The sequence below is a fragment of the Catharus ustulatus genome, chromosome 22, assembly GCF_009819885.2.
Source record: "Catharus ustulatus isolate bCatUst1 chromosome 22, bCatUst1.pri.v2, whole genome shotgun sequence".
NCBI classification, from domain to species: domain Eukaryota; kingdom Metazoa; phylum Chordata; class Aves; order Passeriformes; family Turdidae; genus Catharus; species Catharus ustulatus.
In genome coordinates this window covers 3,112,491-3,129,761 of record NC_046242.1, presented here as the reverse complement: position 1 = coordinate 3,129,761, position 17,271 = coordinate 3,112,491, and the positions used below count along the sequence as shown (strand labels likewise).

The window sequence follows — 17,271 nt, the reverse complement described above, 5'->3', positions numbered from 1 at the left end:
AATTAATTTATTGAAACTCTGCTGCCTGATTTCAACAGGAGCAGTGCTTGTGGTTCAAGAAGCTTTGAGTGTGGATAAAATGAGTGTTCAGAGGGCTGTGGAGGTTGGTTTTGTGTGTAATTGCAAAGGGCTGCAGGAGTGGTGCCCAGTGCCTCTCTGTGCAAGAGGCTTAAGAGTTCCTGAAATGACTTCTGTTCCTCTGCAATTCCCCTGCAGACATGTGTCTTGCTTTCATCTCGTGTCTTCCACAAATAATAGGGTTGGGTTTTTCTGTGAAATCCACATGTGGCTCCGTGGCAGAGGAGTTTGCAAGATTTGCTTTGTAGAGGGAAGTTAAATTTGAGATGCTCAGATGAAAGCTGCTGTAGATGAGCTGGCTGTAAGATAACATTATCACTGCTCACAGATTGGGACTTTGTCAGGGGCTTTAATCCCTGGCACCCTTCTTCATCTTCCTCTTTGACTTGCAGCAGAACAACTGGAATGAAAGGAGCTTTCAGAGGAGCTCTGAGGAGTTTGCAGGGCTCTCACCACCCTTCCTTGTGCACCTCAGTTCACACCAGGGTTTAAATAACATCTCAGCACACACTGCAGTGCCACCTGGGAGAGGAAATTGTTGAAAAAGGTTCAGTTTATTCTTTTAGCATAGATTAGTGGCTGGAAAGGAGGAGGTGCCTGATTTGTGTAGCTCATCTGGGTGTGCTCTTCTATGTTCCAGGGCTTTACACATGGGAGAATCTGTAACTCGAGCCTTGTAGTGTCCTGATTCTATCCAAACTCCATGATAAGCATCTTGAAAAAGCTTTTCCATGTCCCATCAACTTTTTATGCTTAAAAAAAAAAAAAAAAATCCTTGAATAGCTGAAACCATGCACAGTGCAGTGTCCTGCTGGGTTTAGGTTCTGCTCTGCAGTATAACAAAGGGAAATTGATATTTCCCTCCTGCCCTCAGCCAACTGAGCACAGACTTGTTTGAGTTTTCTTCCCTTCTCACTGGGGGCCATATTAATCCCCATTTTGGTAATTCTACCCCACTGTGCTCCTAGCCCCTTCAGTTGCCTTTTTTTTTTTTTTCTCCTTTTCCTTTACAATCATGAGATGTTTTATATTAGCTTTATAGCCACAGGCTGCAGGGAGTTCAAAGAAAAACTGCCACAGAATTCCCCATGCTGCCCCTGACTGCCAAAAATTGCTTTCCTTCATGATTTTCCCTCTTCTTCTTCTTCTTTTGATTGAACTTTTGAGGAATCTGTTGCTGATGTCTGAAAATGAGATGTTGCTTAGATCATTAATTGTATGTTTGAGCTCTGAATAGTGAGAGCAGTGTGATAGTTTTGTTCATCATTGCCTTAAATCTGTGGCAGAAAAAAAAAGCATTTTCTACCAAAAAAATTGTTTCCAACCTTTTAAAGAAACTTGGTGCCAAAATCTGTAGCAGTTTAAGAGGAGACACCTGAAAGGAGGAGTTTAAAGTGCTGCTCTCCACCCTCAGCTGCAGGGTAAATATCAGATTTCTGACCAGCAAAGCAGATTTCACTGCTGCCCCTTTGGGATGTGCATCTTTAGCTGTCCTTTGTGAGCAGCAGGAGCCCCCAGATGTGAGCTGAGCTGCTCCTGTCAGGTCTGCAGGGCTGAGAGTGTGCAGAGCCCTCCTCCCCTCTGCTCAGAGGCACGACTGAGTCAGGAGTGATTGGAAAACTGGCACTTGGTGCTGTGTGTTTGCAGCCTCATCAGCCTTGTGGGGCTTCCAAATCCCCAGTCCATGGAAACTCTGCAGTGCTCCAGGTGTCTCAGTGCCACTGCTCTGTTCTCATTTCCTGGGCACCCTGTTCTTCTCTCAGTTCCTGGTTCCTCTCGTGCAGAACAACCCTGAATAGGTTGAGTGCAAGGAAAAAAAAAAGGAATGAAAAGAAGCAGAATAGAATTCCCTTTATGTGATTTCATTTCATTCTTTCTCTTGGTTAGATTTGGCAAGTTCTCACTCCCAATAAATATGCTACTGTTAGGAAATACCACATCTGCACTACCAGAGAATTTTCTTGGAGCTTTTCCTCAGAGTCTGTGGAGAAAATATTCATTTTGTGTAGCTCTCCTGCCTTCTTCATGTTTCATCTCCCAGCAGCTTTTCTGCCAGGCTCTGTGCTCCCATTGTGCCACCCAGATTTGTATCATATTTGAGACTCATGTGAAAGTTTGCCATCACCAAGGTGTGCATTAATGATGTATTAGTTCTTTCAGTGCACCATATCCTGATGTTTTGCTTGCACCAGAGCCATTCTGAAATAGGAGCAGTCCCAGAGCCTGGCTTGATGGGCAGTTTTATCCAGGTTGGGATCAGAACAGCACTGCCCTCCCAGCTCTTCTCAACAGCTGCATTTTCTCCTGCATCCCAGTTGACAAGACCTTGGGGGACCAGGAAAATGCAGATCCATTTCACTCTGCCTCAGAAAAGAGCAGAACATGTGGGCTAAGCACAAAGAAACAAAAGCCATTGACATTCCTGTCCTGTGTCTTGAGACTGAGAGAAGGCAAAAAAACCCAAGTGACTGGTGACTGCTAAGAAAGCTCCACTTTGTTGCCCAGCTGGAGCCCAGCACAGATGCAGAGGTGGAGATGCAGCTGTTGGATTTGACAAGGAGTGAGCCACATCCTCTTTCCTTGAGAAGCTGCAGGAATCTGCAGCCTGCAGCACGTGGGAGCCCTCCTGCAGCACCATCTGTTTGGCTCTGCTACAGCTACAGAGGGAGGGAAATTCTGCTTCTCTGTGGGCCCAACACAATCAATGCTTCACTTCAGCCTTCAATTGCTGCTGCCAGGGTGGAGATTTATCACATCAGTGCAGCAGCCTGGTGTTTTTACAGGGCTTGGAGCACAGCTGAGGAGCTGTGAGTGTGGGGTCAGAGCTGTGTGCAGTGCTCAAGCTGTAGGCATGGAAAAAGGGGCTGCTTGTCCTGGAAACAGCTTCCCTAAAGCCAACCAGTGTTGCTCCATGGCTGAGGGTCCTGATATTCCAAGCACATTTCTGGAATTAAGTTTGGGCCAGCAGATCAGCTATGGTAGGAGCTTACCCATTCTGAAGCAGCAACCTCTGAGTTATCAGGGAAGAGATTTGTGGGTTCTCTGCTAAGCTGGAATCAGAGGGGTTTTCTCCTCACAAGAGGGAAACAAAATTTAGAAATTGGGGGAAAGTTGTCATTGTTGGCAGGTTTGTCCCTTTCACTGGCAGAGGTGAGAATGTGCTGCAGTCTCAGCCATTCTCTGAGGTTTGGCTTTCTCCTTGGGAGCCCTGCATGGTCACAACATCAACATCATCACAACATCATCACAGCATCACCACAACATCACAGCATCACACAGCATCACACACACCACAGCATCACCACAGCATCACCACAGCATCACCACAGCCCAGCCATCCCTCCCTCAGAGGGGTGAAGCTTTGTGCCAGGGGAAGGGGAGAGCTGCACCAAGATCATATTCAAAATAGAATTATAAAACACAGGAACTCCTTCTGGTCAGCAGAGCACCTCTCTCACCTGCAAGTGTTCCCAAAAGCTGTTTCCCAACAGCCAAGCTGAGTGTGTGTGTGTGTCTGGGGAGGAGGTTTATTGCTGAATTCAGCTCAGCTTGGTCTCTGACATGGATGTGCTGCCTCTGGAGGAGCAGGACCAGAGGAGCTCCCCAGGATCAGAAGATTCTCTGGTGCTGTGTTGATGCCTCTGGCCCTCTGCCATGCTCAAAAGCCTTTTAGTCCTGGTGAAAGGATGGAGTGAAGTTTATTGTTGCCTAAAGACAAATATTTGAGTAAGGACCATGCTGTAATGAATCACTGGAGACAATGAGAGGGCTTTTTGTGCTTTTAAAAAGAGTCTTAAGTAGGAAGTGCACTTTGTGCTCATGGAAATAAAACTTCTTTAAAGAATGTGTGAAGTTGTGCAAAACCAGGTGGTATCCAAATGGGACCAAGAAATGGCAAATGGCACAGAGCATTTTGAGCACATCCCTTCAAAATCCATCTTCCCTGAGGTCTTCTCTGGGATGGGAAGCCTGACTGTTCCTTTTCCTGGTGCCAGGAATGAAACTTGAGCACAGGCTTAATGCACTTGCATCAAATGTGCTGAAGCGAGTCCTGGCAGACCTGGGAGAGCTTTTATGTGTGGCTGGAGAACAGATTTGAAGCTGCCACTAAAACTCCTGAGTACAAAAGGTTTGGGGCTGTGGAATTGTGTGAGCTTTGTGCTGGGAGCACAGAGATAAGGAAGGGCTGGGAATACCCAGCTGAACTTTCTGGTGTCACCAGACATCTCACTGTAATTATTTCACTCCAATTCCTCCCTCAACAGACTGAAATATTTTTTTTTTCCCCACACCAGGAATCTGGGTGAGCTGATTGACAGGTTTGTGGCTGACTTCAAGGCTCAGGGTCCCCCCAAGCCCAACGTGGATGAAGGAGGAGCTGTCCTGCCCAGCTGTGCTGACCTCTTTGTGTACTACAAGAATGCATGGTGCAGTGCTCCCAGCTCAGCACTGGGGAGCCCATGATAGCCCTGACCACCATCTTCCAGAAGTACCTGAGGGAATATGCCTGGAAAATCCTCTCTGGAAACCTGCCCAAGTGAGTTTGGCTTCCCCAGTGCTGCAGACATTGCTGAGGAGCAGATGATTTGTAAAGATAATTAATAAATACATCCCTGTGAACACTCATTTCCCTCAGACACCCCAGGTAGCAGCAGGAGCACTCCATTACTTCATGGTTTTCTCCAAATTTCAGTTTCTTGCACAGAGAAAAAAGCAGGAGAGCGAATGGGCAGGCACACATTGTTTTTCTTTTAAGAGCCCCTGGAGAATAGCTTCATATTTGGCTTTGATTAGCAGCCAGATTTGCAGTTTCTTGAAGTTCCTTTTGAAATGCCAGCCCAAGTCTCTTCAGAGAGGCCTGGCTTTCAGAGCTGCTGCTTGGGTAACCAGCTCATCCTGGGATTCTCAGCTGCCTTAACCCAACATCATCTATATGGTAATTTATAATGAAGGTGATTTATTTGTGAGATGCTCAAGTGCTTCCCTGTGCCTCCCTCTGCTCTGGAACATTTTATCTCTGTATAAATAAGATCTGTAGATATAAATCCAGTGAAAGGAGAAGAAATCATAATGAGTTTGCACCAATATGTATCAGTGCACAGGCTAAAGGTGCTCCTGAGATGTTGCCAAAACTCCACTGCAGATAATTTTATTTGCTATTTAACATCTTCAGCTTGTTTCCTTTGTAAACCTGGGAGCAGAGCAGCAGAATGACTTTCTGAAACCAGTAAAATCTTTCACAGATGCAAGGGGGAGAGGGTTCCATCCAGACAAGTGGAAAGATAAATTTAATGTGTGTTCTCCACCAGACCTCAGCTGCATTCTTTATCCACGTTTTTTTTTTGAGTGCTCCATTTTTACTGTCCAAGATAAATATCACTGTCCTATTTTTTTTTTAATGGATTTGGATTATAAAGAGTTGAGAGGTAGGGAATTTCCTGCCTCTAAACTGCTCTGAGTCTTTCTTTGTTGATACATGAACGTTGCTCACTGGAAGACAGTGGAGGGGAAGGAACATTTTTAATAATTTACTTTGTTGATACCATCAGCTTTTAAAACAGCTTGCCAAAGTCTCAGATGCATGTGGACAGCTGTTTAGTGCTGCAGAGATAAATATGACAAGTTTCCTGATAGTTCTGAGATTCTTCTGTAATCTTTAATTAAATTTTGGATAACTGGCAGTGGAGGTGAAGCTACCTGGGGAAGGCTGTGTTCCTTGCATCCTAATCTATTTTCTTGTCAATGAGTGAGTTGTCCTTTGCTTGAAGACCTGGGACAAATTTCTTTGTAAAAGAAATTCCTTCACCAAAATTATAGTTATGGGTTGATGTCCTGTGCTGCACAGGGTGTTGGTTTGTGGTCACAAAGCCTTTTTATGGCATTAAAACCCAGCAGTAATTCTGCACCTTGAGTGGCTGTACACTCAAAACCTCACAGGTTTTATCTGCTGGGTTTTGTTTTCAGGACAACCAGCAGCAGTGGTGGGCTCACCATCACAAGTTTGCTGAAAGAAAAGGAAGGCTCTGAGGTGGCAAAGTTTACTTTAGAAGAGCTCTGCCTGATTTGCAGCATCCTGAGTACTGCAGAGTATTGCCTGGCCACCACCCAGCAGGTGAGTTTTGCTCTGAGGGGGCACCAGCCCCTCTTCTGTGCTGCTCTGGGACAGCCACAATAGTAAAAAAATCTTGATTATTGAGCTCTGCTTATTCCATCTGTATTTTCAAAGAAAGAAGTATTGATTTTGTTATTTCTTCCTGTGAAAAGTAGTTTGCTTGTCACCCTGCTTTGCAGCATCAGTTGTGTTCAATCCTTTTCTACTTGTTACTTGTTTTGGATTGGAACCAATTTTTTAATTTTTTTTTTAAGATTCTCTGTTCATTATCTCCCCTTCATAAAAACAAGCACAACAATAATTCAGAATGCTTTTGGGAAAATACTTGCATGAAATATTGGGGCAATGTGGAGTGGAGAGAGGAGGAATTTCTGCTGATGGGATTCGCAGCCGCGCCGCTCGTTACATTCAGGTGCTTCCAAAATGCCATGGGTCAGCAATGAGCTGTGATGTTTGGCTGTATCCAGGCCTCTCCACCACTAGGTCTGGCAATCCTCCTCCTCCTCTGCAGTTTGGGCACAGGCAGAGTGTTGAGAAACATCTTTATTAGCAGGACAGATGCCACAGTTAAGCTAGTACGGCAGCATGTCATGCTAGAGTTACATATTTGACCTTGGAGCTTTCATTCTTTGAGGACATGGAGCCACCATGGCCCATCCTGGCAGATTGGGGTGCCAAGAAGGAAGGATTTCCAGTGCCACTGGCTGAGTTTTGGATATAGTTTGGTCACAGATTAAGTTTGAAGAAGCTGACCTTTCCAGGGCATACGATTATTTCGAGTTCGAAACCTGATCTCCCTGTTGCTTGTTTTGTTTCCCAACAGTTGGAAGAGAAGCTCAAAGAAAAAGTGGATGCAAGCCTAATGGAGAGAATCAACCTGACAGGAGAGATGGACACTTTCAGCATGTATGTCCTGCATTTACCTCCTCCCACAATGTGTCAGAAATCCCCTTTTGTCAGCAGCAACAATCCTGAGATCCTGCTGGGAATCCACCCTGATCCACAGCCTGGGCACTTCCCTGGGAGGGAATGGGATCCCCTGGCTGCTCCAAGAGCAGCACTAGCACTGTAGCTGCTCCCCATGGTGCAAGCCAAAGGAACAAGAGCACTGGAAAAGGGAAAGGAAATAGTGAGTTTCCATTTGAAACATCATTTGCATCTTGGCAGCTCTGCGAGGTGGCTGTTACATTTCAAGAAAGGAAGCTATTTCAGTACATTCCTTCCTGCTTTAACTTCCCCCTGGTAATCAGCAGCCTTGTCAGTATGATCAAACCCCATTTCAGATGACATAAAAGACTGATCCAATCTTATATTTGGGGATTATAATTGAGAGAAGATTATCATTCATTAAAATTACTTTTCATGTAACGGTGCTAAAAATATTCTGCTCTAACATCCTTTCCTCTCCACCCCTGACAGACAGATTGAATGTATTTTTTGAGACAAGAAAATTGAGGCAAAAGTTGTTTTGCTTCATATCAGACAAAAGAATATCTTGGCAAGACTGGGAAGATAATCCCTGTCACCAGCTCCCTAAAATTAAGATTCAGCCCAGATAGCAGTGAGATATTTTTTTCAGAAGACTTCCTCCTGCTGCAGTGGACAGGATCCCACTGAATCTCCATCCAGCTCTTTCACATGGTCCCAGGCTCCATTCCAGGCTGCAGAAACTCCCTTCCCTTCAGGGCTCTTCTCAGACCTTTTTTAGAGTGAATCCCTGCCTGAAATTCAGGGTTGCTGTGTCCACTCAGCCAAAACAAGCAAGGTGGCGGGAAGGAAAATAAAATGTGCCAGAAGATGGGGATTTCTTATCATGGACAAGTGGAGGGTGAGTTTTGTCAGCAGGAGTGGCTGCTTGATTTCCACAGTGCTGCCTCTGGAGGTGGTTGGTCCCAGACAGCCAATGTGAAGTGTTTGGAGTTATTTAATGTATAGCTCACGTTTGCTGCTTTGGACAGGTTTAAAGTCCAGCTGACAGGGCTGATGTATCTTGTAACAAAGGCTTTTAATTGACTTTCATTCTGTTCCAGCTGAGGGCTTTGTCCAGCCTTCTGTCAGGGTAAGTCAGAGCTATAAACCTCGCTGGCGTTGGCTCATTCAACATCAAACAAGTTTTCTTCTGGGATTTGATGTCTTGTTAGCACAGTCATAAAATAAGTGATAAAATGCTGTTTATGCACCCTGGAAAGTGTTTCTTTCAGAGAAAGGCAAGTGCAGAACCACCCTAAATGTGTAGAAAAGAAGGGTTTTATCCTTGGGGTGACAGAGAAGATTCTTTAGGGAAAGGGGGAGAAGTTAGGAACTCTTCTTGAAGTTTAAGAAAAGAAAAATTAATAATGTAAATGTAGAAATCCATCTTTTCCCTGTCAGAGAGCCCCTCAAGTGCAACTGTAGTTGCTGTTCTGCTCCTTGATGGCCTCAGCTCCCTGATCCATCCCTTCTGTGCTCCTCAGGGATGGTGTGAGGAGCCCTCACTGCTCTCTGCTGCCTGGGGTGAGGATTTTAAATTTCTTCCTGCAGAACCAGGCTCATGCTCCTTTGTGTTCCCACCACATCCCAGCTGCACCACCATCCCTCCACAGCAGGTGTTCATTTGGAAGTGCAGACAATTTGGGTTTCTCTCCCTTGTTTGCCAACTTGTGCCTTCCAGGTTGAGAGCACTTGGTGACCCAGCTTCTGACACCATGGTGGGGTCACTGCCATCCCCTCAGAGCTTTGTGTTCCTCCCTGGCAGTCAGGAGCCTGCAGGAGTCAGCTGTGCCCACGGGGTGGTTATTTCAGTCTGGCTCCCTTGGCCTGGTGGAATCCCCCAGGGAGTGGATTCTGTAGTGCCCAGCAGAAGCAGAGGCACCAGCAGAAACAGTCACAAGCTTTTTTTATCCCAATGCAACTTTTAGATGGTGTAACTTGAAGCCTGTGGTCACTTCATCTCCCATATTAATTTTTCCAACTAATTTTGGATGAGTTTGCCTTTACAAACAAATTAATTGCTTTGAAGGAAGTCTTTTACTTTGCATCTGTTCCAGACTTTATGTGCTGGGGCTGTAGGAAGGGACAGGTCAGAAATTCCAGGTCAGAATTAAGTGTGGGTGACACCATATCTCAGTTCTGAATAGTGAACTTCACTATTAAAGCTTCACAAAGACATTGAGGGGGAGGAAAGATGGTTTGAGGAAGCATTGCCCAGATTTCTCACAGCCCTGATTCTCATCTGTGCTACCACCATGAGAAAGAGCAAAAGTAAAATCCACTTCTTACAAATATAATCCTGAGGCTGTAAACACACATCTGTGGCAGATTTAAAGCTGACACTGTTTTTAAAAACTGTGCTTAGTGAAACAGAATCAGTTATTGCTTCTAGCAGAAGCTGTCTGCAGTGGGAGTGCTGGGTCTGTGCCCCTCAGGGGGGTCTGAGCTGCTGCAGGCAGAGTTTTTGGCTCTTGTTTTAGGATCAGCTGCACCTTTATGCACACCATGATATGGTGGCCTTAAATGTGTCTAACAAAATCATGCTGTTAAAAAAAAAAATAAAGAGGGAGGGCAATGTGTTTGACTAATGTGTCCTTTAGTCTGGTGTATGTCTCAGGAACTCAAACAATGGATGGCAGCAGTCCTAGACATAGTGTAAATAAGACATCTGCCTTCATCTTCACACATGGGAGGTACAGAACTCATGCAGATGTAATTTTAAAATCCTCTGTGCAAGTTCCTGTGAGCAGTAGAATATTGGCTGTGAATAAATGGAGAGATGATAAAATGTTGGTGTTACACAGACTGGATTAAATTTGAGGCTGAATCCCAGTCTGGGCTTGATACTTGGGGATTTCTTGTCTGCATCTGCCACCTTTGATCCCCAACCCCTTATTTGTGTTAAAACAGAGGAAGGTCAACTGTAAAAACATCCTCCCTCCCTGGAGCCCATTGTGCAGCTCCCTGCAGATTTCCCAGCTCCTCCTCAGTTGTAGCTGTGTGCATTCACATCAGAGTGCTGCTGTCAGCCAGTAGAGGATTTTCCTCCTCTCACAGTCAAACACTCCACTTCTGGCACTGTTACTCACTGTGATTCTAAAACTCATGCTTGATTTTTTTTTTTTTTTTGCCTCTCTTTTGCAGTGTGATCTCCAACAGCATCCAGCTGTTAGTGCAGGACCTGGATGCAGCCTGTGACCCTGCCCTGACTGCTATGAGCAAGGTAGGGGTGGATTTTCAGGAAGATCCATGAGGAGTTCCTGTGTGCTTTGATTGCTTGATTTCACTACTGATACATTTTTTTACTCAGATTTTTTTTCTGACTTTTTAGAGCAGCAATTGCTGTATTTATAATTACATCCCTCACTCCAAACCTTCTTATTATTCAGATTAGAGCTTCAGGCTTTTTGCACCACATTAAAACCTACAGACAATGAAATAACATTCAATAAGGGCTCAGGGCTTTCTCTTTCCACTCCCAGTGCCAGTGAGAGCATTTAAAATTGGAAAAACTTTTGTCAGCGTGAGATTTCAAATCCACCTTCACGTTTGCTCTCCCCTTTGTCCTTTTTGGCAGGGAGTTTTACCAGGCTGCTTGTTTGGGGCTCTTAAATGGATGGAGGTGCTCAAATGGAGGTGATGTGGAATTGAGATTGAGCCTTATTGCTTCTGTGATCCTCTCAAGGACATGGAGCCATTCCTGGAGAGGCCCCTATGACTGCAGCTTAAGGATTTTGTTGCAGTTACACTGCTGGCTTTTATATGTTTGAAATGCAGAGCTGTGTTTCCTTGCCAAAGTATTGTGAAAACCCAGACTTGCTTTAGACAGAGGTGAAGACAACAAAAGTGGATTGAACTTTTTTTTTTTCTCCCCCTTTTTAATTAGAAATATTAAACATAGAGCTCCATTTTTGTAGGATCAACACACTGTCTCACTGCCATGAATTTTAATAGCTTTCTGCTTTATGATGTATTCCAGCTGTAACCAGCCCCACCACCCCCAGCTAATATTTGAAGTGGAATGCAGCTGGTAATAGAGCTTGTACAGGTTCCAAATGGAAAGAGGATTTTTTTGCCCAGTCAAATAACACCACTAGGAAGGGCTCAGCACTTCAGGTGTTGCCTGTGTGCTGTGGCAGCCCCCCAGCTCTGCTGAACCAGTAATATTTAATCACTCAGCTCTGCCTGTTTATACCCAAGTAAACCACAACCTTGAGAAAGCAGCAGCTGGTAGGCCATTTATTTTTGTCTTTGGAACACTGGTAAAATGCAGCACATGTGATGGGACTGATGATATATAAACAAGTTTAAGTGTTATGAAATTAGCTAAATAAATACTTGTCACTTGTGCACACACTCCACTATTTGCATCAGACAGAGTTGCTTTTATGTGATTTTTATTGGACCTGGATTTGGTGCAAGAGGATTTTTTTTTTCTTTCACCCTTCTCCTCCCTTTCCTTCAGGGCTGGGTTATTACTCTGACACTTGAATAAAAAATGCATGTAATTATTTAAACACAGGGTTGGTATTTGGAAATGTAAAATTTCAGCCTATATTAAAGAAATAATCCATTCCAAGATCCATACTCCATTAGGGCTCTTCCTTTGTTTAACTTCATTTCATTTCTCTGGTGTCCTCCAGGACTGAACATTCCCAGTCCTTTGTTGGAGTCTGGCTTTGGAGTTTTTTTTTTCCTTTGCAAAAATGTTCAGGAAATAGAGAGGTAAATTATGAAATGCTTAAACCTCTCAATCCACTTTGGCTGCAGGCCACGTTGAGAGATTTAACACAGAAAACAGCATCAGGAATATTGCTTTCAGCTGGGAATGCTGCTCAGTTTCCATGATTCTTTACTTTGTGTGTTCTGAAAAAAAATGGTAAATGCTGAGAAGGCCCCATATTACAAAATTTGTAGGTGATAATCCTTACTCAGACTTTAGAGCAGGTGTAGGATGATTAAATGAGACTCTAGGATGGGAGCTGGGATGTGGGTGGGAGGAGAATTTGCCCTAAACCCCCTGTTGTGATATTCTGCATAACTAAGAACTGTTAATGTGTTTGTAGTGATCTGGAGCAGGCACTCACGTTGCCTGGTGTGCTTCCTTTTAATCTCTGGGATGAGGGAGCTGCTAATCTGCACGGGATTTTGTCACCCCAATTAGGTTTATGCTTTGCACTGGGTAAGGCTTGATTTACACGCTGAATTAAGCATCCATTTATATGTAAAACTGTTCCTGTAAGTGGGGCTGGGGGACATTTTAGTGCCTCACATCGATCTCTTGCTGGCTTTTTACATTTCCCTAAAACCTTTTGGCACAGCTGCAGCTCCTGGTGTCCTCACAGCTGAGTGGACAAAGCAGGGCTTTAATCATTCCTCCACTCCACACAGAGAAAACCCCCCAGAGCAGAGCAATCAGAGCTGCCAGCTGCTAATTAAAAGCCCTCAGGAGAGTGTTGGAGCCCTGGAAGATGAGTGTGACAGTGCAGAGTGTGACAGTACAGTGTCCCCAAACACAGGGCCAGCATTGCTGTCACCTCCCCCTGCTCCCCATTCCCATCCCAGCCCTTCCTGCAGGAGCAGCTCCAGGTCAGGAACTGCAGGGAGGAGCTGGCAGGACAGGGAACAGGCAGAATTGAATTTATTGGATTGAATTTATTATTTATTGAATTGAATTTATTATTTATTGAATTGAATTAATTCATCCTCTGCTCAGTCAAAGCAGCCCCTTTGCTGGAGGGACACAGGGAAGCACCTGGTGGCTTTTTGGGGTGGCTTTTTGGTGGCTTTTTGTGAAGTGCCAAGGCACCCCAGTTGTGCTCAGGTTTTCTTTCCTTTTTGTTGTGTTGGGAGAACAGGAGCAGCAGCAGCTCTTCCCAGCCCTGCAGGTGCTTTGGGCTCCTCCCTTCAGTGAGATTTCTCTGCTCCTGTTCCTTGGACTCATTTCCAGTTGTGTGTGTAAACTCTGTGGATATCCCAAGAAAAACACAGGACAAGGGAAAAAAGAGGAATAAATTTAAAACGACAGGAACAAAGCTTTACCAGCAGAGTTGGGCTCATATTTCTTTTGATGACTTTTCAGTATGTGTGCTATTCCTTTCTCTGCAGCTACTGGGTGGGGTTTTTTTTGGGTGAAACACACCCACATGCACACACACACACACACACAAAGGGCTGTTTTTACTGTTCATGCTTTAAAGGCTTGGTTGTAAAGTATTGCTTTTGGAATGATGACCAACAAAATGAACAAGCTACTGTTTTCATTGTTGGTGCAATAATTCAGCTCAGCAGTGCCTTCCCACTTTCTGGCCATTACCACAGAATATTTTGTCTGGATGCCATCAGTACCATGAAAAGCAGGTGATCAGTGACAGGACTTGAGGGAATGGCTGGAGCTGTGTCTGGGGACTTTAGGTTGGATATTGAGAAAGATTTTTTTCCCCAGAGGGTGCTGGGGCACTGCTCAGGCTCCCCCAGGGAATGTCACAACCCCAAAGCTGCCAGAGCTCCAGGAATATTTGGCCAACACTCTCAGACTCAGGGTGGATTGTTGGGGTGTCTGTGCAGGATCAGGAGTTGAAGTTGATGCTCCTGTGTGTCCCAGCTCAGGATGTTCTCTGAAACTCTGTGGAGCAGGTGATGAGGGAGATATCCATCCCTTCCAGCCACCCAGCTGATGGGAGAGCTGCAGCCTGGGGGTTGCTTTGTTTGCTTTAAATAAAGACAGCTTCAGTGGGACATGTGTAGACTCAGACACTGTGGTTTTGCAAAGAATTTGGCTTTTCTTTCCCACTAAGTCACTTAGGCTGCATGTTGTTTGGATGGGATTGAGTCAGCTGAGTTGCAGGGGGCAAAGTTGCCATATTAAATTAAATTAAAACCAGGAATAAAAGACTTTATATGCAAAATCCAGAGCTTGGGAAAACAAGCTTGAGGACAAACAGCCCCTCAAAGGAAAAAACTCATCTTCCATATGTGCCCAGTTTCCTCTCCTGACTTCCTATGAGTTTTCCTCCTGTCTCATCTCCAGCATGAGGAACTCCAGAGGCATTGGGAGAGCATTGCAGAGCTGTGAGCAGCAGCTCTGAGTGCTTTTCTGGATGCTCATGTTCCTCTGTGAAACTCTGGTAGATGCACAAGGCCAGGCCAGACCAAATCACCTCTTTTTTTTTTTTTTTTTCCACTTGAATTAAATTGGGAATACCCTGTGTACTGCAAAGCAGGCTCAGAGAAAGTCAAGGGAGCCACACATCTGGCTCCCAGGGCCTGTTCTCTTGAAGTTCTGCTGAGAATAAATGAAAACAAAATGGGAGGTTGAGTAACTCTGCTTGTTTTGTACTTTTTACATGCATTTGGAAGAGCTGGACTTGGGCATCCTGGCTTGTACACCAGCAGTGTTTTCAGTGAGCTGCACTGGTGTAGAGTGCTTTGGACTTTAAGACTTTTTACCTCTTCCATCTATCTGTCATCAGTCTCACCAGTATTAAAGTCTTGGCTGCCATACAGGAATCCAGACTTTGCAAGCTTGCAGATATTTTCTCAAATGCCTGTAATCAGGATTTATATGGGCATTTCATCCCAGCAAACTGGAAATTGTTAAATATTGAAGCAGCCTGGTGTGCTCCAAAGGCTTTTTTAAGTCATCCCTATTTGTGTGGGTTACTGGTCACAGTCCCTGCTCTGGTTTTTCTTTGTGTCTTCTTGTGGAAGGGTTTTGCTCAATGACTTTAATGATGAAGAACTTGACCTTGGTGGTGAATTGCAGAGGCAGTTTCTAAATGATTCCTTAGAGATCCCCTGGCAGGAAGTTTGTACAGTTTCCCTTACCCATTGCTTGAATGTTAATGAATTCAACAGTCACTTTTGGTTGTTTTTCCTTCCCCTCTGTGCAGATGCAGTGGCAGAACGTGGAGCATGTTGGTGACCAGAGTCCTTATGTCACCTCAGTGATCCTCCACATTAAACAGAATGTCCCCATCATCCGTGACAACCTGGCCTCCACCAGGAAGTATTTCACTCAGTTCTGCATCAAATTTGCAAAGTGAGTTACCAACATGCTCAGTTTATTCAGGTCATGCCATAAAACAGTGGGATGATCACTGTGTGTTGTTTTGGGTTGGGCATCTTTAAAAGATTTTGAATATCAGACTTTAGAAATTATTCTTGCTGTGGGAAAACTGACTTTTCTTCCATGGGGCTTCCAGGTACTGGGAAATTTGTCTCAAAATAATATTTACATTGAGCCCTGTGAGGATGGCATGTGTGAGAAGTATATTCTACCTTCACAATCTAAAAACTGCTTTTCTGTAAAAAATAGCTCAGTCAGGAGGGAAATTCATGTTTAAATGTTGGGGGTATTAAAGTATCTTCCTGGCAAGTCACTGAAAGTTGAGTAGCATGAAAGAAATGGCAGATGAGACAGAACTGCCCCTTGCTGCTGGATTCAGGGTGGGCACCCAAACTTTTACCTCTGTGTCTGAAACAAAAATTCACTTTTTGGGAAGATACTCTGAGCTCTTCCCTGCGTGCCTGTGGCCAGCTGAGCTCCACATGGCAATGCCCCAAGAAAAAACCCTCGGGAGGGCTGTGCCAGCTGGAGCTGCTGCTTTTGGTGTTGCATGTGACCATGCTGGTGGACTTGAGCAGTGGCGTGCGTGTCATGTGTCACTCTGAAATACCTGAACATTTCATTCATCTCTGATAAGGTAATCACCCTGAAATAAGCTCTGGGGCCTGGCAGGGACACTGTGGGTTGGAGATTTGAGCTGCAGCTCCTGCCTCAGCAGGGTGGGATGCAGCAGCTATCCTGGGAGCTGGGAGTTTTCACAGCAGGGAGGCTCTCCTGAATTTCATCCCCCTCTCTGTCTTGGGGTCCTCAGGGGTTTGTATTAAGGAGCAGTTACTGATAAATCACGTTATGATGTTGCCCATAATCACTGTTTGAAACGCTGTCTCAGTGAGAATTTATTGTATGAAAACCTTCTGTGTGGTTACACTTGAATTTTATGTGATAAATAAAACCCCCCATTTATTCAGCTGTTCACAGCACACTCTTAATACCTCAGCTTAGTTGCCTCCCTTTTAACTTTATTGCTAGGCACATACCAAGTAAACTCCAGATGAAACAGCTCTCAGATTTGAGTGAAGTTCCCATCTAAGCTTCTCCTCATCCTTGAGCACAGAAGCCACTGTTCTTCTCCAAAACATTTTTTTTAAGACAACTGCAGCTCTGATCTGCAGCCCATGAAAATTGAGACACAGTCCTGAACTCCCTGTGCCATGGATCAGATGTAGAAGGGTGAAATGGGTTCTTGAAGGTTGATTTTGCTGGATCTGTGCAAGTTGCTGCTAAGGAGAAGCAGCCCAGTGATAAGGAAGCACCAATCTACTTAAAATGCTTTTTAATGCCTACAAACATTTGTGTTTTTGAAACTCTGAATTCTTATGGAATATACTGGCTGGGCCAATAGAATACCTGGCCTTTTGTGTGCCCCACGATGCTGAAAATCCTTTTAACAGGCCTTGTGCTTCTCCACATGTTAATGCCTGTGTCTTTGTGAGCTGCCACTTCTCAGCTCTAATGGATTGTATAAAGCGTGAGTGTTGAGTTACAGGACCACAGGGGAGAAGGCAGCTAAAGTCACTAAATTTAAAACAGCAGGATCTGAGCCAAGTCTGGAGAGAAGAAAAATGGCCATCAGAAATTGCACCAAGCCTCTGACCTAATTTGTCATTTTTGCTTTGTTTTGACCGACGTGCTCCCCGGGGACAGCGAGCGGCGCTCGGGCAGGCAGGGTGGGGGGCTCAGCTCTGCCTGCACCTTATCCTTTGAAATCAAACCCCACAGCAGCACAGCCTATGGCTGCCATGCTGGGATGTGTTTGGGAAGTCTGTGACCTGACCTCAATGAGGAAGAGATTAGAACTGAGAGACAGGAAAAACAAACAGTTTCCCCCTGGCTGGGGAAGCGGCTCCTCCGTTTGCAGCAGCCAAGCCTGGTGGGTGCTGTGTCCTTCCAGGTGCTCCAGCTGGAAAGTCAGAGGAGTTTGGTGGGAGAAGGTTGTGATGTGGAGGTTTCAGGGCTGAGCTCAGCTTGGGGAAGAGCTGGCACC

The 17,271-nt window shown here is 44.9% G+C and overlaps 1 protein-coding gene across 1 annotated transcript in view; it reads left to right on the top strand.

Moving 5' to 3' along the window:
- VPS53 (VPS53 subunit of GARP complex) overlaps positions 1-17,271 on the top strand; it is a 60,882-nt gene that overhangs the window by 33,325 nt on the left and 10,286 nt on the right. The window contains 6 exon segments of the mRNA XM_033078179.1: positions 4,374-4,495; positions 4,498-4,615; positions 6,043-6,190; positions 7,014-7,096; positions 10,304-10,382; positions 15,052-15,200. Coding sequence (XP_032934070.1) covers positions 4,374-4,495; positions 4,498-4,615; positions 6,043-6,190; positions 7,014-7,096; positions 10,304-10,382; positions 15,052-15,200 — 699 coding nt within the window.